General features: G+C 45.7%; 1 protein-coding gene across 1 annotated transcript; it reads left to right on the top strand.

Moving 5' to 3' along the window:
- Window positions 1–730: 730 nt before the first annotated feature.
- On the top strand, window positions 731–22,663 carry LOC134909680 (cytochrome c oxidase subunit 7A2, mitochondrial). Its single transcript, XM_063916825.1, has 4 exons — window positions 731–931; window positions 2,456–2,545; window positions 17,077–17,161; window positions 22,453–22,663. The coding sequence occupies exons 1-4, from the start codon at window positions 746–748 to the stop codon at window positions 22,509–22,511; spliced, it is 420 nt and encodes a 139-aa protein (XP_063772895.1). The 5' UTR covers window positions 731–745; the 3' UTR covers window positions 22,512–22,663.
- Window positions 22,664–25,522: the final 2,859 nt, after the last annotated feature.

The following is a 25,522-nucleotide window of genomic DNA, read 5'->3' as shown; positions in this document are numbered from 1 at the left end:
GCTCTGTGAGGGGGTGACGGCGTACTGTGGGAGTGAGCATCTAGACATGGCTAGCGTTCAGTTCCCTTCAGGAGCTAATGGTGTCCTGTCAGCCAGAAGCAGAGCCATGAAACTCTGAGGAAGTTGGTTCTGCTTCTGCCCACTCAGTCCCACGAAGCAGGGAGTCTGATGCCAGCAGATCTCCCTGAAAATAAAAAACCTAACATAAGTCTTTTCAGAGAAACTCAGTAGAGCTCCTCAGAGTGCATCCAGTCGACCTGGGCACATTTCTAAAACTGAGGTCTGGAGGAGGGGCATAGAGGGAGGAGCCAGTTCACACCCAATGAAAAGTCTTTAGAGTGCCCATGTCTCCTGCGGATCCCGTCTATACCCCATGGTCTTGATATCGTCCCCAGCATCCTCTAGGACGTATGAGAAAATAAATGAAGAGGGAAGTCCACAAACAGAGCATTTTGTACCTAGTGGGGCGGGTCATGTTGGAGGGTATGCAAGTATGTTTATAAATTAATGTTGTTATGATTTTCCGCGAAATCCTATTAAGTGAACACCAGACAGAGGTCATTTCGCGTTACACACACGTGTGACCTCTAGGTGTCCTTGTCCAGGAGGCCACCCGAGCTCGCCATACACTGCATACAGCTCTCGGACACAGCCAGGTGGTTACATAATACATCCCACGTGATAATGAAATCGTGCCCAGCTCACTGCTGGCTCATTGATCATCACGTTCTATTTTGTTGTTACTATGCTGTTGACATGCCACACAAAACATGGCCGCCTCTTTCACCCTCCAAAGCAACAGGTTTTAGTGCCGTGCTTCCGGCGGAACGCTACTTCCTTTTCCGGCTATCCGGTGTCCTTGTCCTTCTGTGCAGCAGCCTCAGAGAGCAGGGAGAGGAGCATCAGCAGCACCATGTTTCGTAACCTCCTGGTAATTGCTGTGTCCCGTGTGTTGGTGCCGCCCGTGCATAGAGTGCTGTGTGGCCGATGGGTGCTGTGATATATAGGGTAACAGCCATGTGCCCGCATCGCCGAGTGCCATACAGTCTGTGAGCCCGGAGCGGGCTATCCCTGTGCATTAATGGACTCACGCTTACAGACAGCTGGGTGCAGGGCACGGGGCTGTGTGTGTCTGTGTGTATGAGCAGTTGTGTGTCCGCGGGTGTACAGCACGTCACTGGTGTACAGATGTGTGTGATATGTGTGTATGCTGAGTAGTAGTATTGCACAGTGCTGGAGTGTGTACGTGCAGCTCCTGTCACTTCCTGACCTGTGCTCATCATGCCGCAGCCAGCGTCCTTCTCTCACTTTATTGCACAGGGTGTGCACTGTACTGCGTGCTTTGTATGTGGCAAAGGTTTTATTTGTATACATAAAGTTTTTTGTTTTAAGAAGATACACTTTATTTATTGGTTGTTAAGGTTTGCAGTGGTGGTGTCTGCGCCACCTCATACAGGTTGAGTCTCCCATATCTGAAATACTTGGGACCAGGTATTTTGGGGTTTGGATTTTTGCCTGCCGTAATGATATCTTGGTCATGTGACCCAAGTCTAATCCCTAAGATGTTTTGTATGTTTCATATACACCTTATTCATTTAGCCTGAAAGTAATTTTATACAATATTAAGAATTTTGTGCATGCAACAAACGTTGTGCACTTTTAACCACCAGAAAGTAAATGTCACGATCGCAGTCTCACTCAACTTGAATTTTTGTAATTGTTTAGTATGTGGAAGTCTTAACCTGTAGCAAAAACATTGAGTTACTATTTAATACATAGTATCACAGAAAAGTTCATGGTATATAGGTTTCTGTTAGCACAGCTTGAATAAAAGCACTTAACTTTAATATGCAGTCAGAGGCACTATTCATATGTGAAAGTGACAAATTGATATCCTAATCCTTTGTAAAGTCTTGGCTGTTGCTGCATGCCGTTATCTGCCATAGACAGAAATACTGTGCGGTATATGCGGAGATCCTGAAAGTGGTGACAGTTTTTTGCATAATTGAGAATCCTATGCTGTGATTTTCTATCATAACTATTAAAATAAAATTTTATGTTGTGTTAGTGTTGTACAGTGGCTAAACACCAAAGCAGATGTACTTATTTATTATGCAAGATACTGGCATGCAGCAACAATTACCCTGCCTGAGTTTTAGAAGTTTGACATTCAAGTAATGGGCACCCTTTGCATGAAGAGGTGCTGATTGGACAGCTACCCTGCCAGTCATGCAATATAAGAAAGCGCAGAGGTTGAATTTCAACTTCTCCTCCTCTGGCTAGAAAATTAAACATTGATCAGCTGCTGGTAGCAGGTATCTACTTAAAAGGTGGCATGGGTTTCCAGTTGAGAAAAAGAGTTAGCACACTGTTTTTGTATACTAGGTGGTTGTTCTTCTTGAAAGTTATATGGTGGAAAAGTCCAGAGTTTTACAGGAATATATTTGTGTTGCAGGCACTCCGTCCGATTTCTCAGCGGACCTTCAGCACGTCTACCCGGAAGTCACTTCAAAACAAGGTTGCGGAAAAGCAAAAGCTCTTTCAGGTATCTGGAGATTACTTTAATTTTATTTTTTAATTGGGGGAGGGGGGAAATAAACCCAGACAAGAGTAGGGCCCTGATCATGAAACCGCTTACACTCTAAATGAAAGAGAGAACGGCTGAAGCAAAAAGAGTATAGGTGAGTGGAAATTGGGACCTTTTGTGGGTAGTATAGATGGAAGTAGGGTGAGCTATGTATAGTAAAATGGTTTGTCAGAGAGTGTATAAATATGGTGTAGTATTGTGTATAAGGATGGCCATGATAATCTGGGTGTGAGAGGGCATTCTATATGTGGGTAGCAGCATAGGAGAAGTCTTGTAGGCAGGAGTGTGAGGAGGTTACCAGATTTTAATGGCCTTATTTATGAAAGTGTTTAATTTCACTGTGAGTGATAAATTGCACCAGCCAATCAGCTCCTAACTGTCATTTTTCAAACCCAGCCTGTGACATGAAAGTTAGGAGCTGATTGGCTGGTGCAATTTATCACTCACAGTGAAATTAAACACTCATTGATAAATAAGATAGAAGAAAAGGAAAGACAGACTCAGAGCGCTCCAATAACACCCAGTTTTACACATACACACCAAAAAAGTGGAAAATAAATAAAAAAAATATAATGTACTTAAAGTATTAAAATAATCAATTCAGATCCAATGGTAACTTTCTAAATTCTAGGGTACATTTTATCACCTTCATATAAACATGGGCATCTAAGCTTATAAAGGGGTATAAAGAGAAGAAAGAAAGAAAGAGAAAAAAGTGCAATAGTGCAGTTATCCTTTTAAAATCACACCGATTTATTCACGTATCGCACTTACACAAAACAGATGAATGTAATGGCACATAACAGCATTGGAACAGATGGGGATGTTTATGTGCCATTACATTCATCTGTTTTGTGTAAGTGCGATACGTGAATAAATCGTTGTGATTTTAAAAGGATAACTGCACTATTGCACTTTTTTCTCTTTCTTTCTTTCTTTCTTTCTTTCTTTCTTTCTTTCTTTCTTTCTTTCTTTCTTTCTTTCTTTCTTTCTTTCTTTCTTTCTTTCTTTCTTTCTTTCTTTCTTTCTTTCTTTCTTTCTTTCTTTCTTTCTTTCTTTCTTTCTTTCTTCTCTTTATACCCCTTTATAAGCTTAGATGCCCATGTTTATATGAAGGTGATAAAATGTACCCTAGAATTTAGAAAGTTACCATTGGATTTTAAATGATTATTTTAATACCTTAAGTACGGTGTGTGTATATATGTGTGTGTGTGTATATATATATATATATATATGTGTGTGTGTGTGTGTGTGTGTATATATATATATATATATATATATATATATATATATATATAATTTCTCTGACGTCCTAGTGGATGCTGGGAACTCCGAAAGGGCCATGGGGAATAGCGGCTCCGCAGGAGTCTGGGCACAACTAAAAGAAAGCTTTTAGACTACCTGGTGTGCACTTGCTCCTCCCACTATGACCCTCCTCCAAGCCTCAGTTAGATTTTTGTGCCCGGCCGAGCTGGATGCACACTAGGGGCTCTCCTCAGCTCTTAGAAAGAAAGTATAATTTAGGTTTTTTATTTTACAGTGAGACCTGCTGGCAACAGGCTCACTGCAACGAGGGACTAAGGGGAGAAGAAGCGAACCTACCTGCTTGCAGCTAGCTTGGGCTTCTTAGGCTACTGGACACCATTAGCTCCAGAGGGATCGACCGCATGGAACTGGCCTTGGTGTTCGGTCCCGGAGCCGCACCGCCGTCCCCCTTACAGAGCCAGAGGCAAGAAGAAGTCCGGAAAATCGGCGGCATGAAGACTTCTGTCTTCACCAAGGTAGCGCACAGCACTGCAGCTGTGCGCCATTGCTCCTCATACACACTTCACACTCCGGTCACTGAGGGTGCATGGCGCAGGGGGGGGCGCCCTGAGCAGCAATAAAAACACCTTGGCTGGCAAAACAATCACAACATATAGCCCCAGAGGCTATATATGTGATAATTACCCCTGCCAGAATCCTTAAAAAAGCGGGAGAAAAGTCTGCGAAAAAGGGGCGGAGCTATCTCTCAGCACACTGGCGCCATTTCTCCCTCACAGTTCCGCTGGAAGGAAGCTCCCTGGCTCTCCCCTGCAGTCTACACTACAGAAAAGGGTAAAAAAGAGAGGGGGGGCACTAAATTTAGGCGCAGTAAATATTATAGCAGCTATAGGGGACATAATTCAGTTAGTCCCTGCATTATATAGCGCTCTGGTGTGTGCTGGCATACTCTCTCTCTGTCTCCCCAAAGGGCTTCTGTGGGGTCCTGTCCTCTATTAGAGCATTCCCGGTGTGTGTGCGGTGTGTCGGTACGGCTGTGTCGACATGTTTGATGAGGAAAATTATGTGGAGGCGGAGCAGATGCCCATAGAAGTGATGTCACCCCCTGCGGGGCAGACACCTGAGTGGATGGTTTTATGGAAGGAATTACGTGCAAGTGTCGACTCCTTACACAAAAAATTTGACGACATGCGGGACAGCCGGCTTCTCAGCTCGTGCCTGCCCAGGTGTCTCAAAGGCCATCAGGGGCTTTAGAACGCCCGCTACCTCAGATGGCAGACGCAGATGTCGACACGGATACTGATACCAGTGTCGACGACGATGAGTCAAATCTAATGTCCACTAGGGCCATTCGTTGCATGATTGAGGCAATGAAGGAGGTATTACACATTTCGGATATAAACCCAGGTACCACTAAAAAGGGTATTATGTTTGGGGAGAAAAAACTACCCGTAGTTTTTCCCCCATCTGAAGAATTAAATGAAGTGTGTGAAGAAGCGTGGGCTTTCCCCGATTAAAAGATTGGTAATCCCTAAAAAATTACTAATGGCGTTCCCTTTCCCGCCAGAGGATAGGGCACGTTGGGAAACACCTCCTAGGGTGGATAAAGCGCTCACACGTTTGTCTAAAAAGGTGGCACTTCCGTCTCCGGATACGGCCGCCCTAAAGGAGCCTGCGGATAGAAAGCAGGAGGCGATCCTGAAGTCTGTATATACACACTCAGGCATTATACTTAGACCAGCTATTGCGTCAGCATGGATGTACAGTGCTGCCGCTGCATGGTCAGATTCCCTGTCAGAAAATATTGACACCCTAGACAGGGACACTATTCTCCTAACCATAGAGCATATAAAAGACTCAGTCTTATACATGAGAGATGCACAGAGGGAGATCTGCCGGCTGGCATCTAAAATAAGTGCATTGTCCATTTCTGCTAGGAGAGGCTTATGGACTCGGCAGTGGACAGGGGATGCAGATTCCAAAAGGCACATGGAAGTTTTGCCTTATAAGGGTGAGGAGTTATTCGGGGATGGTCTCTCAGACCTAGTTTCCACAGCGACAGCTGGGAAATCAGCATTTTTACCCCAGGTTCCCTCACAGCCTAAAAAAGCGCCGTTTTATCAAGTACAGTCCTTTCGGACCCAGAGAAACAGGCGAGGAAAAGGCGGGTCCTTTCTGTCCAGAGGCAGAGGTAGGGGAAAAAGGCTGCAACAAACAGCAGAGTCCCAGGAGCAAAAGTCCTCCCCCGCTTCTTCCAAGTCCGCCGCATGACGGTGGGGCTCCACAGGCGGAGCCAGGTACGGTGGGGGGCCGCCTCAAAAATTTCAGCGATCAGTGGGCTCGCTCACAGGTGGATCCCTGGATCTTGCAAGTAGTATCTCAGGGGTACAAACTGGAATTCGAGGCGTCTTCCCCCCCGCCAATTCCTCAATTCTGCCTTGCCAACGACTCCCTCAGGCAGGGAGGCTGTGCTAGAGGCAATTCACAAGCTGTATTCCCAGCAGGTGATAGTCAAGGTGCCCCTACTTCAACAAGGACGGGGTTACTATTCCACACTGTTTGTGGTACCGAAACCGGACGGTTCGGTGAGACCCATTTTAAATTTGAAATCCTTGAACACATACATAAAAAAGTTCAAGTTCAAGATGGAATCGCTCAGGGCGGTTATTGCAAGCCTGGACGAGGGGGATTACATGGTATCCCTGGACATCAAGGATGCTTACCTGCATGTCCCCATTTATCATCCTCACCAGGAGTACCTCAGATTTGCGGTACAAAATTGCCATTACCAATTCCAGACGCTGCCGTTTGGACTGTCCACGGCACCGAGGGTGTTTACCAAGGTAATGGCGGAAATGATGATACTCCTTCGAAAAAAGGGAGTTTTAATTATCCCGTACTTGGATGATCTCCTAATAAAGGCGAGATCCAGGGAGCAGTTGTTGGTAGGAGTAGCACTATCTCAGGAGGTGCTACACCAGCACGGTTGGATTCTGAATATTCCAAAGTCACAGCTGGTTCCGACGACACGTCTAATGTTCCTGGGAATGATTTTGGACACAGTCCAGAAAAAAGTGTTTCTCCCGGAGGAGAAAGCCCAGGAGCTGTCATCTCTAGTCAGAGACCTCCTGAAACCAAAACAGGTGTCTGTGCATCACTGCACGCGAGTCCTGGGAAAGATGGTGGCTTCTTACGAAGCAATTCCTTTCGGCAGGTTCCATGCCAGAATCTTTCAGTGGGACCTGTTGGACCAATGGTCCGGATCGCATCTTCAGATGCATCGGCTAATAACCCTGTCTCCAAGAACCAGGGTGTCTCTGCTGTGGTGGCTGCAGAGTGCTCATCTCCTAGAGGGCCGCAGATTCGGCATACAGGACTGGGTCCTGGTGACCACGGATGCCAGCCTTCGAGGCTGGGGGGCAGTCACACAGGGAAGAAACTTCCAAGGACTATGGTCGAGTCAGGAGACTTCCTTGCACATAAATATTCTAGAACTAAGGGCCATTTACAATGCCCTAAGTCAGGCAAAACCCCTGCTTCTACACCAGCTGGTACTGATCCAGTCAGACAACATCACGGCGGTCGCCCATGTAAACCGACAGGGCGGCACAAGAAGCAGGACGGCAATGGCAGAAGCCACAAGGATTCTCCGATGGGCGGAAAATCACGTGCTAGCACTGTCAGCAGTGTTCATTCCGGGAGTGGACAACTGGGAAGCAGACTTCCTCAGCAGGCACGACCTCCACCCGGGAGAGTGGGGACTTCATCCAGAAGTCTTCACACTGATTGTAAATCGTTGGGAACGGACACAGGTGGACATGATGGCGTCCCGCCTAAACAAAAAACTGGAGAGATATTGAGCCAGGTCAAGGGACCCTCAGGCGATAGCGGTGGACGCTCTAGTGACACCGTGGGTGTACCAGTCAGTTTATGTGTTCCCTCCTCTGCCTCTCATACCAAAGGTACTGAGAATAATAAGAAAACGAGGAGTAAGGACAATACTCGTGGTTCCGGATTGGCCAAGAAGAGCTTGGTACCCGGAACTTCAAGAGATGATCTCAGAGGACCCATGGCCTCTGCCGCTCAGACAGGACCTGTTGCAGCAGGGGCCCTGTCTGTTCCAAGACTTACCGCGGCTGCGTTTGACGGCATGGCGGTTGAACGCCGGATCCTAAAGGAAAAGGGCATTCCGGAGGATGTCATTCCTACGCTGATTAAAGCCAGGAAAGATGTAACGGTAAAACATTATCACCGCATATGGCGGAAATATGTTGCTTGGTGTGAGGCCAATAAGGCCCCAACAGAGGAATTTCAGCTGGGTCGATTTCTGCACTTCCTACAGGCAGGAGTGACTATGGGCCTAAAATTAGGCTCCATTAAGGTACAGATATCGTCTCTGTCTATTTCTCTGACGTCCTAAGTGGATGCTGGGGACTCCGTCAGGACCATGGGGATTAGCGGCTCCGCAGGAGACAGGGCACAAAAGTAAAAGCTTTAGGACTAGGTGGTGTGCACTGGCTCCTCCCCCTATGACCCTCCTCCAAGCCTCAGTTAGGTTTTTGTGCCCGGCCGAGAAGGGTGCAATCTAGGTAGCTCTCCTGAGCTGCTTAGAATAAAAGTATAGACTTAGGTTTTTTTATTTTCAGTGAGTCCTGCTGGCAACAGGCTCACTGCATCGAGGGACTAAGGGGATAAGAAGCGAACTCACCTGCGTGCAGAGTGGATTGGGCTTCTTGGCTACTGGACATTAGCTCCAGAGGGACGATCACAGGCCCAGCCATGGATGGGTCCCGGAGCCGCGCCGCCGGCCCCCTTACAGAGCCAGAAGAGTGAAGAGGTCCAGAAATCGGCGGCAGAAGGCATCTTGTCTTCAAGAAAGGTAGCGCACAGCAGTGCAGCTGTGCGCCATTGCTCTCAGCACACTTCACACTCCGGTCACTGAGGGTGCAGGGCGCTGGGGGGGGGGGCGCCCTGAGATGCAATGAAAACACTATTTATGGTAAAAAATACATCGCATATAGCTCCTGGGCTATATGGATGTATTTAACCCCTGCCATTTTACCTCATAAAAAGCGGGAGAAAGGCTCCGCCCCCTTCACGGCGGCCTATCTCCTCAGCACACAAGTGCCATTTTCCCTCACAGCTCCGCTGGAAGGACGTCTCCCTGACTCTCCCCTGCAGTCCTGCACTACAGAAACAGGGTAAAAGTCTCCCCCGATAAAAAATTGCTGATATCTAAGAAATTATTGGCATTATACCCTTTCCCGCCAGAAAACACCCCCTAGGGGGTGGATAAGGCACTCACATGCTTATCAAAACAAGTGGCGTTACCGTCTCCTGATACGGCCGCCCTCAAGGAGCCAGTTGATAGGAAGCTGGAAAATGTCCTAAAAAGTATATACACACATACTGGTGTTATACTGCGGCCAGCGATTGCCTCAGCCTGGATGTGCAGCGCTGGGGTGGCGTGGTCGGAGTCCCTGACTGAAAATATTGATACCCTGGACAGGGACAGTATTTTATTGACTATAGAGCGTTTAAAAGATGCGTTTCTATATATGCGTGATGCACAGAGGGATATTTGCACCCTGGCATCAAGAGTAAGTGCGATGTCCATTTCTGCCAGAAGATGTTTATGGACACGACAGTGGTCAGGTGATGCGGATTCCAAACGGCATATGGAAGTATTGCCGTATAAAGGGGAGGAGTTATTTGGGGTCGGTCTTTCGGACCTGGTGGCCACGGCAACAGCTGGAAAATCCACCTTTTTACCCCAACTCACCTCTCGGCAGAAAAAGACACCGTCTTTTCAGCCTCAGTCCTTTCGTCCCCATAAGGGCAAGCGGGCAAAAGGCCAGTCATATCTGCCCCGGGGTAGAGGAAAGGGAAAAGGACTGCAGCAGACAGCCTCTTCCCAGGAACAGAAGCCCTCCACCGCTTCTGCCAAGTCCTCAGCATGACGCTGGGGCCTTACAAGCGGACTCAGGTGCGGTGGGGGGTCGTCTCAAGAGTTTCAGCGCGCAGTGGGCTCACTCGCAAGTGGACCCCTGGATCCTACAGGTAGTATCCCAGGGGTACAGATTGGAATTCGAGACGTCTCCCCCTCGCAGGTTCCTGAAGTCTGCTTTACCAACGTCTCCCTCCGACAGGGAGGCAGTATTGGAAGCAATTCACAAGCTGTATTCCCAGCAGGTGATAATCAAAGTACCCCTCCTACAACAGGGAAAGGGGTATTATTCCACACTATTTGTGGTACCGAAGCCAGACGGCTCGGTGAGACCTATTCTAAATCTGAAATCTTTGAACACTTACATACAAAGGTTCAAATTCAAGATGGAGTCACTCAGAGCAGTGATAGCGAACCTGGAAGAAGGGGACTATATGGTGTCCCTGGACATCAAGGATGCTTACCTTCATGTCCCAATTTGCACTTCTCACCAAGGGTACCTCAGGTTCGTTGTACAGAACTGTCATTATCAGTTTCAGACGCTGCCGTTTGGATTGTCCACGGCACCCCGGGTCTTTACCAAGGTAATGGCCGAAATGATGATTCTTCTTCGAAGAAAAGGCGTCTTAATTATCCCTTACTTGGACGATCTCCTGATAAGGGCAAAGTCCAGGGAACAGTTGGAGGTCGGAGTAGCACTATCTCGGGTACTGCTACAACAGCACGGGTGGATTCTAAATATTCCAAAATCGCAGCTGATCCCGACGACACGTCTGCTGTTCCTAGGGATGATTCTGGACACAGTCCAGAAAAAGGTGTATCTCCCGCAGGAGAAAGCCAGGGAGTTATCCAAGCTAGTCAGGAACCTCCTAAAACCAGGAAAAGTGTCAGTGCATCATTGCACAAGGGTCCTGGGAAAAATGGTGGCTTCTTACGAAGCGATTCCATTCGGCAGATTTCACGCAAGAACTTTTCAGTGGAATCTGCTGGACAAATGGTCCGGATCGCATCTTCAGATGCATCAGCGGATAACCCTGTTTCCGAGGACAAGGGTGTCTCTTCTGTGGTGGCTGCAGAGTGCTCATCTACTAGAGGGCCGCAGATTCGGCATTCAGGATTGGATCCTGGTGACCACGGATGCCAGCCTGAGAGGCTGGGGAGCAGTCACACAGGGAAGAAATTTCCAGGGAACGTGGTCAAGTCTAGAGACTTCTCTCCACATAAATATACTTGAGCTAAGGGCAATTTACAATGCTCTATGCCTAGCAAGACCTCTGCTTCAAGGTCAGTCGGTGCTGATCCAGTCGGACAACATCACGGCAGTCGCCCACGTAAACAGACAGGGCGGCACAAGAAGCAGGAGGGCAATGGCAGAAGCTGCAAGGATTCTTCGCTGGGCGGAAAATCATGTGATAGCACTGTCAGCAGTGTTCATTCCGGGAGTGGACAACTGGGAAGCAGACTTCCTCAGCAGGCACGACCTCCACCCGGGAGAGTGGGGACTTCACACGGAAGTAGTCTTCCACATGATTGTGAACCGTTGGGAAAAACCAAAGGTGGACATGATGGCGTCCCGCCTCAACAAAAAACTGGACAGGTATTGCGCCAGGTCAAGGGACCCTCAGGCAATAGCTGTGGACGCTCTGGTAACACCGTGGGTGTACCAGTCAGTGTATGTGTTCCCTCCTCTTCCTCTCATACCCAAGGTACTGAGAATTATAAGACGGAGAGGAGTAAGAACTATACTCGTGGCTCCGGATTGGCCAAGGAGGACTTGGTACCCGGAACTTCAAGAGATGCTCACAGAGGACCCATGGCCTCTGCCGTTAAGAAGGGACTTGCTTCAGCAAGGACCCTGTCTGTTCCAAGACTTACCGCGGCTGCGTTTGACGGCATGGCGGTTGAACGCCGGATCCTAAGGGAAAAAGGCATTCCGGAAGAGGTCATACCTACCCTGGTCAAAGCCAGGAAGGAGGTGACCGCACAACATTATCACCGCATTTGGCGAAAATATGTTGCATGGTGTGAGGCCAGGAAGGCCCCCACGGAGGAATTTCAACTCGGTCGATTCCTGCATTTCCTGCAAACAGGAGTGTCTATGGGCCTCAAATTGGGGTCCATTTAGGTTCAAATTTCGGCCCTGTCGATTTTCTTCCAGAAAGAATTGGCTTCAGTTCCTGAAGTCCAGACATTCGTCAAGGGAGTACTGCATATACAACCCCCTTTTGTGCCTCCAGTGGCACCGTGGGATCTCAACGTAGTTCTGGGATTCCTCAAATCACATTGGTTTGAACCGCTCAAATCTGTGGATTTGAAATATCTCACATGGAAAGTGACCATGCTGTTGGCCCTGGCCTCGGCCAGGCGAGTGTCAGAATTGGCGGCTTTGTCTCACAAAAGCCCATATCTGATTTTCCATTCGGACAGGGCAGAACTGCGGACTCGTCCCCAGTTTCTCCCTAAGGTGGTGTCAGCGTTTCACCTGAACCAACCTATTGTGGTGCCTGCGGCTACTAGGGACTTGGAGGACTCCAAGTTGCTAGACGTTGTCAGGGCCCTGAAAATATATATTTCCAGGACGGCTGGAGTCAGGAAAACTGACTCGCTGTTTATCCTGTATGCACCCAACAAGCTGGGTGCTCCTGCTTCTAAGCAGACGATTGCTCGTTGGATTTGTAGTACAATTCAGCTTGCACATTCTGTGGCAGGCCTGCCACAGCCAAAATCTGTAAATGCCCATTCCACAAGGAAGGTGGGCTCATCTTGGGCGGCTGCCCGAGGGGTCTCGGCTTTACAACTTTGCCGAGCTGCTACTTGGTCAGGGGCAAACACGTTTGCAAAATTCTAAAAATTTGATACCCTGGCTGAGGAGGACCTGGAGTTCTCTCATTCGGTGCTGCAGAGTCATCCGCACTCTCCCGCCCGTTTGGGAGCTTTGGTATAATCCCCATGGTCCTGACGGAGTCCCCAGCATCCACTAGGACGTCAGAGAAAATAAGAATTTACTCACCGGTAATTCTATTTCTCGTAGTCCGTAGTGGATGCTGGGCGCCCATCCCAAGTGCGGATTGTCTGCAATACTGGTACATAGTTATTGTTACAAAAATCGGGTTATTATTGTTGTGAGCCATCTTTTCAGAGGCTCCTCTGTTATCATGCTGTTAACTGGGTTCAGATCACAAGTTGTACAGTGTGATTGGTGTGGCTGGTATGAGTCTTACCCGGGATTCAAAATCTTTCCTTATTGTGTACGCTCGTCCAGGCACAGTATCCTAACTGAGGCTTGGAGGAGGGTCATAGGGGGAGGAGCCAGTGCACACCACCTAGTCCTAAAGCTTTTACTTTTGTGCCCTGTCTCCTGCGGAGCCGCTAATCCCCATGGTCCTGACGGAGTCCCCAGCATCCACTACGGACTACGAGAAATAGAATTATCGGTAAGTAAATTCTTATTTTTTTTCCCAAAAAGAACTATCTTCACTACCTGAAGTTCAGACATTTGTAAAAGGAGTGCTGCATATTCAGCTCCCCTTTGTGCCTCCAGTGGCACCCTGGGATCTCAACGTGGTGTTGAATTTCCTAAAATCACATTGGTTTGAGCCACTAAAGACCGTGGATCTAAAATATCTCACGTGGAAAGTGGTCATGTTATTGGCCTTGGCTTCGGCCAGGCGTGTATCAGAATTGGCGGCTTTGTCATTTAAAAGTCCTTATCTGATTTTCCATATGGATAGGGCAGAATTGAGGACTCGTCCCCAGTTTCTCCCTAAGGTGGTATCTGCTTTTCACTTGAACCAACCTATTGTAGTGCCTGCGGCTACTAGCGACTTGGAGGATTCCAAGTTACTGGACGTAGTCAGGGCCTTGAAAATTTATGTTTCCAGGACGGCTGGAGTCAGGGAAACTGACTCGCTATTTATCCTGTATGCACCCAACAAACTAATTGCTCCTGCTTCTAAGCAGACTATTGCTCGCTGGATTTGTAGCACAATTCAGCTGGCGCATTCTGCGGCTGGACTGCCGCATCCTAAATCAGTAAAAGCCCATTCTACAAGGAAGGTGGGCTCATCTTGGGCGGCTGCCCGAGGGGTCTCGGCTTTACAACTTTGCCAAGCTGCTACTTGGTCAGGGGCAAACACGTTTGCAAAATTCTACAAATTTGATACCCTGGCTCAGGAGGACCTTGAGTTCTCTCATTCGGTGCTGCAGAGTCATCCGCACTCTCCCGCCCGTTTGGGAGCTTTGGTATAATCCCCATGGTCCTTTCGGAGTTCCCAGCATCCACTAGGACGTCAGAGAAAATAAGAATTTACTCACCGGTAATTCTATTTCTCGTAGTCCGTAGTGGATGCTGGGCGCCCGTCCCAAGTGCGGATTGTCTGCAATACTTGTACATAGTTGTTGTTCACAAAAGGGTTATTGTTATGAGCCATCTGTTGAGAGGCTCAGTTAAATTTCATACTGTTAACTGGATATGGTATCATGAGTTATACGGTGTGGCTGGTATGAGTCTTACCCGGGATTCAAAATCCTTCCTTATTGTGTCAGCTCTTCCGGGCACAGAATCCTAACTGAGGCTTGGAGGAGGGTCATAGTGGGAGGAGCCAGTGCACACCAGGTAGTCTAAAAGCTTTCTTTTAGTTGTGCCCAGACTCCTGCGGAGCTGCTATTCCCCATGGTCCTTTCGGAGTTCCCAGCATCCACTACGGACTACGAGAAATAGAATTACCGCTGAGTATGTGTGTGTGTGTGTGTGTGTGTGTGTATATATATATATATATATAGATATAGATATAGATATAGATATAGATATATATATATATATATATATATATATATATATATATATATATATATAGATATATATATAGATATATATATATATATATATATATAGATATATAGATATATATATAGATATATATATAGATATATAGATATAGATATAGATATAAAAATAAAAATCCCTGCACTCTCACAAATACTACAGCCAACAGCTGGGGTGCCAATCAGAGTCCCGCCCTTTTTGGGGCGGGGCCCGTAGTACAATACAGGTTATCCCACACTAATGGGAAAAGATAGCGCACTCCAGACTTAGCATCCAATAAATCAAACTAGTAAATTTTAATGTAAGGGTAATCTCACAGTTCCAAAGTGGTTTCAAAAACGATTTCCAACATTTCGGTCCCCAGCGGGACCTTTTTCAAGGAATATACAGTCCAGTCAGCAGGGTCAACATTACAGCATATATCAGCATGGCAGGAAACCGGAGACGGTTACCATATCCAGTTAATTTACTATTTTGATTTATTGGATGCTAAGTCTGGAGAGTTCTATCTATCTATCTATCTATCTCATTTAATTTTTTTTTCCCACTTTTTTTTGTTGTGTATGTGTAAAATTGGGTGTTATTGGAGCGCTCTGAGTCTGTTTCCTTTTTTTTCTTCTATCGAATTGTGTTTTTGGTGTAAATGGATATACACGAGGAAATACAGATTCTAGCTGCACCATTAGCTGATTTGCGCATATTCTCATCTACTTTATAAATTCTCATTTATAAATAAGGGCATAAATCTGAAGTTGATCTGAGGGTGAAACGCAGATTATTGTGAGATGTAGTTATAACACTGCTTATTTCACTTGTTTACATTGCATGTGTTTAAAGCCTATAAATGCTAGTAAAACATGTATACATGCATATTAATCTGGTTTAAACACATTTTGGTTTTTGTGTTTTAACAAATGTCAATTGACAATGGCTACATTATGTTAAATATAGGGATATTCAGCCCCAAAAAGTTTTCGGTTGTGAAAAACCGCCATTTTCGCTCAATTCAATTATTCCCCATTGTCTCAGGCATGCGAAAAAGATTCCCAAACAACGGCATTAGGGACAATTGAATATCACCAGGGAGTCATAAGTTGTAGACTTGGTGTTCTTATATAGTGCAGCATGGGGCCACTCTTTTATAAATGCCAAATAGAGATTGTATGTTATGAGCGGAGATTTCTCTTCTATAGCAATATATAAACTATTAAACACATTTCTATGTGTTCTGCTGGCAGTAAACTGCTAATAATTCACCCTGACTGCAAATTATCTGCAGTGTGCAGTACTCACATGGGGTCCAGTATGTAATACCAGTGGTCAGGAGACAGACACCAGAATCCCGGCGGCAAGTACCCTTGCGGGCTCGCCGTGCTACAGGCATTTGCTTTGCTTGCCACACTATTATATTCCCCCTTGGGTGGTGGCATGAACCCCCACCCGAGTGGGATCTCGGGGCTTTGGTCGGGATTCCGACCAGCAGTAAATTAACTGCATTCCCTCACATAAAATGATGTGATGAAATTTCAGTATCAATCCGTTTGGAATATTATGTTTCATAATGGCATGTCAATTGTGTTTTACGCACACCTTTTAAAATGGAACATTTGCTGACTGCATCTGGTATACATTAAAGTTGTAAAATAGATATCCCTTTTAAATTACTGCTTTCTGTTGAAAAAAAATGTCTGAAAGGTAGCGGTAACGTATTTATTTGTCCGTTGCGTAACCCAATTTGAAAGAAAGTTAGCCCTTGATATTTCTCCCTCTTTAACCCTACCTTTCTTCCATCTCTTGCTCTCTACCTCCCCTCTCTTTCTACTTCCTCCCTCTCTCCCCCTCTCGTTCTCTACCACCTCCTTTCTCGCTCTTTACTCATCGCCCTTGCTCTCTACTGTATCTCCTCTCTCCTCTGCCCCTTCACTCCTATTAATGGTTCCCTCTTGACTGACTCTTAGCAACAATAACACTGTAAACTTAATTATATGAAGAGGGTGGTGTTAATGCAATTGTTCTTTGGCTGGGACACACAAGAACTTTCCCGGCTTCAGTCTCGCAACAGATCATAGTGATTTATTGGTCTCTTTGCCACACTGCATGTTGTGTGTACACTTACAGAAGTGACACAAAGCTTGAAGGTTGCATTGAGAAATAGACGCTGGCACTATATTCTAACTGTCTCCTTCGAGATGCCAATGTCATTACTGTCCTTGTGGGCAATAGATATGATATGGCACGGAGACCAAGTACACTGTAGTTCATGTTATTTCTCTGAAAGCAGGTCAGGAAACGGTGTGTAGGTGTGCCCTTATTTGCATTCATTGAATTGGAACTTATTTACATGCAATGAATTGGTACACTGGTCCACAAAACTATACAGTGAATGTGATTATTATATTTAATTTTTAAATAAATTTGTGATCCCAATTAATTGTTTCATTTGTTTTCTTGCAGGAAGATAATGGCCTTCCTGTACATCTAAAGGCAGGGCTCAGTGATGCCTTAATGTACAGGCTGACCATGGGGATAACCCTTTTTGGTAAGTGATCTGCCTTTTTAAGTACATGTTTTTATGATCCTTCACAATGAAGTACTGTTTAAGACTTCTAGGCCTAAAGCTAAATGGAATGTAATTATTGGTTAAACATATTGGTGCTCTGCTGCATCCTTCTTTGATTACACATACCTGTGGTATATATACAGTACACGATCTCTCACCTTACGCTGTGCATAATCGCACACTACTACATAAAAAATCCTTATTTGGGTTTTGGTGACCTAAGGATGACACACAAACAGAATTTACTTAATATTTTTTTTTTGTACATTTCTCAACAAGAATACAATATAAATAGATGATATCATATGCGCTACATTCTCTTTGATGTAAGTCTAAGAGTGATCATCATCATATATTGACCGTCGCGCACTTTGGGTGGTCCCATACTACATATTTTGTGTTCACGGAGTGAAAGAATTCATTTGGAATACCCTCTAGTGTCTGTTATATAAAACGTCTGACTAAGCTGTTATGCGAGTTGTTCCAATGGGGTCTTCAGGATGATTCAACGTAATTAGAAAGACACTCACTTTCAAATTCAGTCTCGCATTCCCATAAAGGTATCTTTTATATTGATAGCAGAGTAAAAGATGATTTTTTCCAATGAGACAGCAAACAATAAGAATAAGACTTACATTAAAATTCAGTCTCGAGTACACTGAAAGGTTTCTTTATCTCCCACACGTTGTAGACAGGAGACCAGCAGACCGATGTAGTTAAAATCACACACAGATTTATTTGATGAGACTAAAACACACATGGATTCTGCAACAAGAAACGTCCCGCAATAGATGGATGTTTGTCACAGCATGGATACTTCAACGCGTTTCAAGGATTCTCTCCCCTTTCTCAAGAAGTCTGTGTGTGATTTTTAACTACATCAGTCTGCTGATCTCCTGTCTACAACGTGTGGGAGATAAAGAAACCTTTCAGTGTACTCGAGACTGAATTTTAATGTAAGTCTTATTCTTATTGTTTGCTGTCTCATTGGAAAAAATCATCTTTTACTCTGCTATCAATATAAAAGATACCTTTATGGGAATGCGAGACTGAATTTGAAAGTGAGTGTCTTTCTAATTACGTTGAATCATCCTGAAGACCCCATTGGAACAACTCGCATAACAGCTTAGTCAGACGTTTTATATAACGGTGTTTATTGTTTTTATTATAAAATAATAACAGCGCTGGTTTTTATCTTTCTTTCTATATACCAATATTTGCACTTGTGGAATTTTGAGGGTGAATTCCATTGATTTAAGACCAGCTGCTCACATAACAGCGCAGGGCTGCATTCACTACATCTTTAATTTACCCTCTAGTGTCTGTCTGTCCTCCCATGTGGCTACATTAGACTTTTAAAAATACTACACATTGGATTTTTCTTTCGTGTTCTTCTGCATACGACACCTGTTGGAGGAAACTGCGCAACCTCGCATTTGAAAGAAATAAGAACAAACACCAGAAACAGAGATCGTGTGTTTTATTCAAAGACTTTTTGTGAGATAAGTATCTGTGCCCTTCAAGTTTTTAGCGCATATGATATCATCTATTTATACTGTATTCTTGCTCTTTCCAGTTTGATAACACTGGAAGGTATCATTTTTGATGCTTTAATTTTCCTGCACAGGTGTACACTACCTTTTTTCTGTACTTATTTCTCAATAAGAAACTTTTGGCCTAGGGGTGCCATGAATAAAAATCTGATTCTCTAGAGCATCGTGATTCCAAACAGTTTGGGAACCACTGCACTAAGTAATACATGCACCAGCTACATGGTCTGGGAAACAAACTGTTAATGGGTCCTGAAGACTGAGTTTGGCCTACACTGATATATGTAATAGTTGTTTGAGTAACAGTGCCACTTGGTGGCCAAACTAATGAGGGCAGGAATATATTCGCTGTTTTGATTAATATTTTAGGTGTTTCTATTCACTTCCCTACACGTTCCTACACACATGAAAAAGTCTTACATTTCTCTAGCATCCATAAGGGATATTGGGGAATCTAGTACGATGGGGTATAGACGGGGTCCAAAGGAGCCAGTGCACTTTAAATTTCTTCAGCTGGGTGTGCTGGCTCCTCCCCTCTATGCTCCCTCCCACAGGCAGTTTAGGAAAAAATGCCCTCAGTAGAGGATGCACATCTCTGAGCTCCAGAGAGTTTTCTTCAATTTCTTTTTTATGTTTGTTATTTTCGGTATGCTGTTTGGGCAACAGCATACCTGCACTGTGGGAGTTGGGGGGGCGGGTCGGGTCACTGGCCTTACGAGGTGCAGAGCCGCTTCCCTGCAGGCCCACCGTTCTGAGAGGTGGTTGTTCAGCGGGGCACTGCGCCTTGGCTGTCACAGCCGCTGTATGCCGCACACCCCTAATGCTGCCTGAAGGTGACATTGGTGGTGAGTACACACCGGGGGTCCCTCTGTTGAAAGTGCGGCTGACCACGGGCGCGGTGTACAGGACCCTCCCGGGGGGGTCCCCGCTAAGGTCCCCCGGGTAGACTGGCATAAAAACGCTTTGATTAGCACTTGTTGTGATGTTTTAATCTATATGGAGACTTTGCCAGTATAATATATCAGTGTAACATCGGTGCCATTGGAGGGGGCGGAGCTATATCAGAGTGGGACCTAAGGTGTTTTGGCGCCTTTCTCTGCTTACTGCACCCATTCTCAGCACACACACACCGCTTCCTGATTCCTCGGCCACGCTGGATCTCTGGTACAGGGTGTAGCAAAGGGGGAGAGCTGCTTGTGTACACTATCTGGGTCCTCTTGAGGACAGGAATTATTAGTGTTTACTGTAATATAGTGAGCTGACAGCCTCACTGGGGCTGTACAGCTAGGGGTGTGCTGGTGTCCTTCTTCCTCTGTGCCTCCTCTCACCTACAGTAGGGCAGGCCTGCAATGTAACTGTTTGTGTGTGTTATTGTGCTTACTGTGAAACATGGGTAAACACAAACTGCAGTGTATGCCGCACCAGATTCTCGCCATTATCTACGGATTCTGTTCCATGTGAACAATGCAGCCAATCTTCACAAATCAGTGAAGGGGCTGCTGGAGAGGGTCCAGAGCCCCACTGGTTAGGGTCTCTAAAAACTATGATGTCAGATATGTCATCTCGGCTCACTGCTAATGTACAGAAGACTCAGCTACTACAACAAGCTGTTGCAGATTTAGCTGCTAGGGCAGATGCAGCACAGCCCCCCTCTCTCATGCAGGTCTACAGAAGTGGGGGTTACCTGCTCTACTCTCTGATACAGATGAGGGTATACAGGAGGATAGGGATGACTTGGATCCCAATTCTGCTACGGGTATTGAACCTCTAATTCTGGCTATACGGGATGTGTTAAAGCTTCCTCTAGAAGACGCTGCGTCACAGCAGTCATTTTTCTTTACACAAAACAAGCCTAATGTCACTTTCCCTGAATCTACAGAGTTAGATGACCTATTCAAGCTGGCTTTGAAAAATCCAGTCAAAAAATTCCAAGTGTTAAAAAAAAAAAAAAAAAAATTTTTTTTTGCGCTCTTTCCCATTTGTTCGTGAAGGTAGGAAGTTTGGGAGGAACCCCCAGGGGTTGATGGATCAGTCTCTCGCCTGTCCAAAAAGGCGGTGCTGCCTGCCTTGGGCTCCTTTACCATGAATGATCCTGGGGATAGGAAAATAGAGACTACACTCAAATCTATTTACATGGCAGCAGGTGTATCACAAAGGCTGGTCATTGCGGGTTTCTGGATGACCCATGCCATTCATTCCTGGGCCACTCAAATTCAGGGGGGCCTCTCGGGGGATATGCCTGGTGCTTCTGCTCCTCCGGAGGCATTGGATGATGTGCGAGCCTTGAAGATCTATGTTAAGAGGACTGCTCGGGTCAGAAAGACGGGTTCTTTGTTCGTGCTCTATAATGCACATAAAAAGGGTTATCCTGCTTCAAAACAGTTCATTGCTCGTTGGATTAGGCCAGGGCTGGCCAAACCAGTCATCGATCTACCAACAGTTCACATTTTCCAGATCACCTAGCTGGTGTAACAGGTGTAGTCATTACTAATTTAAGATGGGCTGCATTCATTCCTAACTGACAATTCTGCAGATCTCCAGGAGGCTGGGAAAACAAGAACTGTTTGTAGATCTCGAGGACTGGTTTGGCCAGCCCTGGATTAGGCTTACTATTCAACAGGCCTATGTGTCAGCAGCCTTACCTGTTCCTAAGTCTCTGAAGGCCCACTCTACAAGATAAGTGGGTCCTTCCTGGGCGGCTGCCCGTGGAGTCTCGGCCGAGCTGCTACCTGGGTGGGGAAGAACAGTTTTGTTAAGTTCTGCAAGGTTTGATATCCAGTTTGGGCAGGCGGTGCTGCAGCAGTTTCCGCACGTTCTCGAAGCTTTGGGAAGATTCCCCAATATCCCTTATGGGTGCTAGAGAAAATAGGATTTTAATTACCTACAGGGAAATCCTTTTCTCGTAGTCCATATATTGGGCGCCCGCCTCTGTGCGTTGACTTTTCTGCAGGTTCTTGTTATGTGGTTACCTGTTCAGCTGTTGTTGTTACCAGACATTGCTGGTTGGTCTGTTAGTGGTGTGCTGATGTGTAAATCTCACCACTCTGTTATCATATTTCCTTCTCTCATATACTGTATGTCCTTTCTCCTTCGGGCACGTTTTTACCGATAACTGCCTGTAAGAGGGGGCATAGAGGGGAGGAGCCAGCACACCCAGTTGAAGAAATGTAAAGTGCACTGGCTCTTTTGGACCTCGTCTATACCCCATCGTACTAGATTCCCCAATATCCCTTATGGACTACGAGAAAAGGATTTACCGGTAGGTAATTTTAAAATTCTAATATTACAAATCACAAGCCTCTATAAGCAGATGCCAGTGAGAGTAAAGGGCCCCATACACTAACGCGACATGTCCGACCCTCATGTCGCAGACGATCACCCCGGTAGCCTTCCGGACGGCAGGATCGCATAAGATACATCGTATGCGGTATTTTTGCATACAATGTATCTTATGCGATCCCAGCCATGCTTGCGGGGTCGGACATGATTGTTAGTGCAGCACATTCAATCTAGGGGATCTGATCCGATGCTCACGGGAATGCGGATCGGATCGGAAACGCCTCCAAAATGCACGCTTTCACCCGATATATCGGCCTGAAATCGGGCATTATCGTTCTAGTGTATGGGGCCCTCAAGCTTCCTCTTACAGGCCAGGCTTTGAGGTTTTATTGCAGAAGTAGTTGCATATTTAATGCATTTGTCTGATTTTCTGTTTTTCAGGTACTCTGTATTCCATATTTGAGATTGTCAAGGCTTCACTTCCCCAAAAGCAGAAATGATTTCAGTTTTTCTGAAAAAAAATCTTGTCCATTTTGGGATGCATCAGGGATTCTTGTGTCCTTGTCGTACAGACATGTTTAAATGATGGGAACAATATTTATTAAAATGTGCTGTATAAACTGCTGACAATAAAGTGGTTTTACATTGCTTATCTAAGTGACTTTTTTTTTTTTTTTAATCTCCCCCCCCCCCCCTCCTCCCCCCCCCCTTACTGGTTATGTTGTCTTCTTCTACTCTTATATCCTTAACATTGCTTTTGAAGTCATTTGAATGTACTGCCAAGCTATTGGAAAAACAGCCCCATTAATGATTTAGCAGTGTCCTAAATACAACTGACTTTTGTAACTGGTTCCCACTCTCCCAGTACAGAACAGTGCGGTATTCTTGACTGTCATGATACAATGCGTTAGCCCTGAATCGTCCACATTTAGAAAAGCTGACCTGTCACTCCCAGTTTTCATATACATTACACCCTAGTGATCATACTAATCGGGACTATACACAAGGACATAAAAACTGGAGGCTGCCTTTAACATTTAATTGCAGATTAACATTAATCATGTTGGATGTATGAACCTTGTTTCATATAAATGTAAATAATTCAAAGATGGACGTTATTAATAATACTTATTATTTTTGTATGTTCTCACCTGTGCAGTCAGCGGTGTCTCCACCTGAGTTTAACCTTGTGGTTTGCTTTGGGATTTGAGCATCTGGGGGTGACCTCCATGCCCAGATCCAAAAGGTAAATTACCCTAATGCGTTAGGGGCCTAATTCATATGTGGACGCAAAGTGAGGAATCATGCAGTTTTCTGATTACCTGAAAACTGCACCTGTGCGGTGTGGGTCCTGCATCCTCGTACACAGTAAGACTGCAGGTGTCCGGTAACTGACAGTCTGCAGCTGTTTGGGGGCAGGGAGGGGCTGCGATGGTCTACATTTCACGAAATGGAGGCGTGGGTATGCCAAGGGCAGGGTCTCCGTCTTCCGATGGAGATTTCCTGGCTTCATCGACGTAGCAGTGGTTGCTGGTCTGTGTAACCTCAGGGTTACACAGCCGGCCGATGGTGTTGCAGAGTCATCCGTTTCTGCATCCTCGGGCAAAGCACTAGATCACCCATGCATGCAGGAAGCATCTACTTATACCCGATGCTTCTTGTTGTATTAGCATATGTAAGCATAGCTGCTACTCCAAGGAAGTAGCTGATATACACTGTTCATCTGAATCAGGCCCAAGCTTATTAGTAAACCACCGTTTAGGTATATTATTTCTCACTTCAATGTGAGAAGGCAGTTAATATCGGAAATGAACTTGGCATACTGCCAATCATTTGTATATACTGTAAATTGCTGTTTCCATTTCATCTATATTAGAATAGTTCTTCATCATAATGGTAGTTGTGGTACAGCTGCTAGATTTGTGTGTGTCTCAGTATGTCTAGATGTTATTGGAATGCAGACAAAAGAAAGAAAAAAGGAGTGTTTGGCATGTACTTCATCATAAATACAAAGAAATGTCTAATTCACACAGCCCATGAACAAATGGCTCCAGGAATTTCCCAACCGATTCCTTGAATTTCCAGCTTAATATGTGTAAGTACTATGCCAGGTTGCGTAGCATGAATTGATCAGACCGCAAACGTACACAGATGTGCTTATGCAGACCTGCACGGATTTTGCTCACATTTAACCTTATGGCCATAAAGTCAGAATGGGGTTGGGACATGGAAGAAGCTTTCTCGCATATGCAAAGTTCAGTGTGTGTACGTAAATATGGCTAATGTTGATCATATCCTTCTGATAGTAAGAGAATCTATTGCACATGCTATATATAATGCAGTGATGATGATGCCTTGTAATAAACTGGCTACATCGTCATAAGTATGTGTATGAATCTTAAAATGTGTGCAGCTCAGTAAATGTGCAGACATACGCTTATGAGAAACTTACACCTCTTGCTGTTAGTTACTGACAAATGCAGTTATCACAAGTTACAGTATTTAGGGTTGCCCTTATTACATCTTTTATCCTTTTCTGCAAATGAAACATACTGATAACAAATTGCATGTTTTATATCTTTCATGCATATACTTATTTACTTACCAAACTCAAACTAGTATTACAATATCTCTGTATTTTACCAATAACACTACTTTTCTCTGACGTCCTAGTGGATGCTGGGGACTCCGTAAGGACCATGGAGAATAGACTGCTCCGCAGGAGACTGGGCACATCTAAAGAAAGCTTTAGGACTATCTGGTGTGCACTGGCTCCTCCCCCTAAGACCCTCCTCCAAGCCTCAGTTAGATTTCTGTGCCCGGCTGAGCTGGATGCACACTAGGGGCTCTCCTGAGCTCCTAGGAAGAAAGTATATAATTAGGTTTTTTATTTTCAGTGAGACCTGCTGGCAACAGGCTCACTGCACCGAGGGACTAAGGGGAGAAGAAGCGAACCTACCTAAGTGGTGGTAGCTTGGGCTTCTTAGGCTACTGGACACCATTAGCTCCAGAGGGATCGAACACAGGACCCGACCTCGTCGTCCGTTCCCGGAGCCGCGCCGCCGTCCCCCTTACAGAGCCAGAAGCAAGAAGGTGGTCCGGAAAATCGGCGGCTGAAGACTTCGGTCTTCTCCAAGGTAGCGCACAGCACTGCAGCTGTGCGCCATTGCTCCTCATGCACACCACACACTGCGGTCACTGATGGGTGCAGGGCGCTGGAGGGGGGCGCCCTGAGCAGCAATATTAACACCTTGGCTGGCGAAATGACACCATATATAGCCCCAGGGGCTATATAGGTGTTTATTAACCCCTGCCAGAACTTTTACAATAGCGGGAGAAAGCCAGCTGAAAAAGGGGCGGAGCCATCTCCCTCAGCACACTGGCGCCATTTTCCCTCACAGCTCTGCTGGAGGGATCGCTCCCTGACTCTCCCCTGCAGTCCTGCACTACAGAAAAGGGTTAAAAAGAGAGGGGGGGCACAAATTAGGCGCAGTATATATATATATATATA

The sequence above is a fragment of the Pseudophryne corroboree genome, chromosome 4 (assembly GCF_028390025.1).
Source record: "Pseudophryne corroboree isolate aPseCor3 chromosome 4, aPseCor3.hap2, whole genome shotgun sequence".
In the NCBI taxonomy this organism is placed as follows: Eukaryota; Metazoa; Chordata; class Amphibia; order Anura; family Myobatrachidae; genus Pseudophryne; species Pseudophryne corroboree.
Note: the sequence above shows the minus strand (reverse complement) of the source record. Positions and strands in the feature narration are given on the sequence as shown.

Coding starts and splice junctions, on each gene's coding strand:
- LOC134909680 (XM_063916825.1), top strand. CDS start 746: ATGCTGTTGACATGCCACACAAAACATGGCCGCCTCTTTCACCCTCCA. Junction 2,546..17,076: donor AAAAGCAAAAGCTCTTTCAG/GTATCTGGAGAT, acceptor GTTTTCTTGCAG/GAAGATAATGGCCTTCCTGT. Junction 17,162..22,452: donor CATGGGGATAACCCTTTTTG/GTAAGTGATCTG, acceptor TCTGTTTTTCAG/GTACTCTGTATTCCATATTT.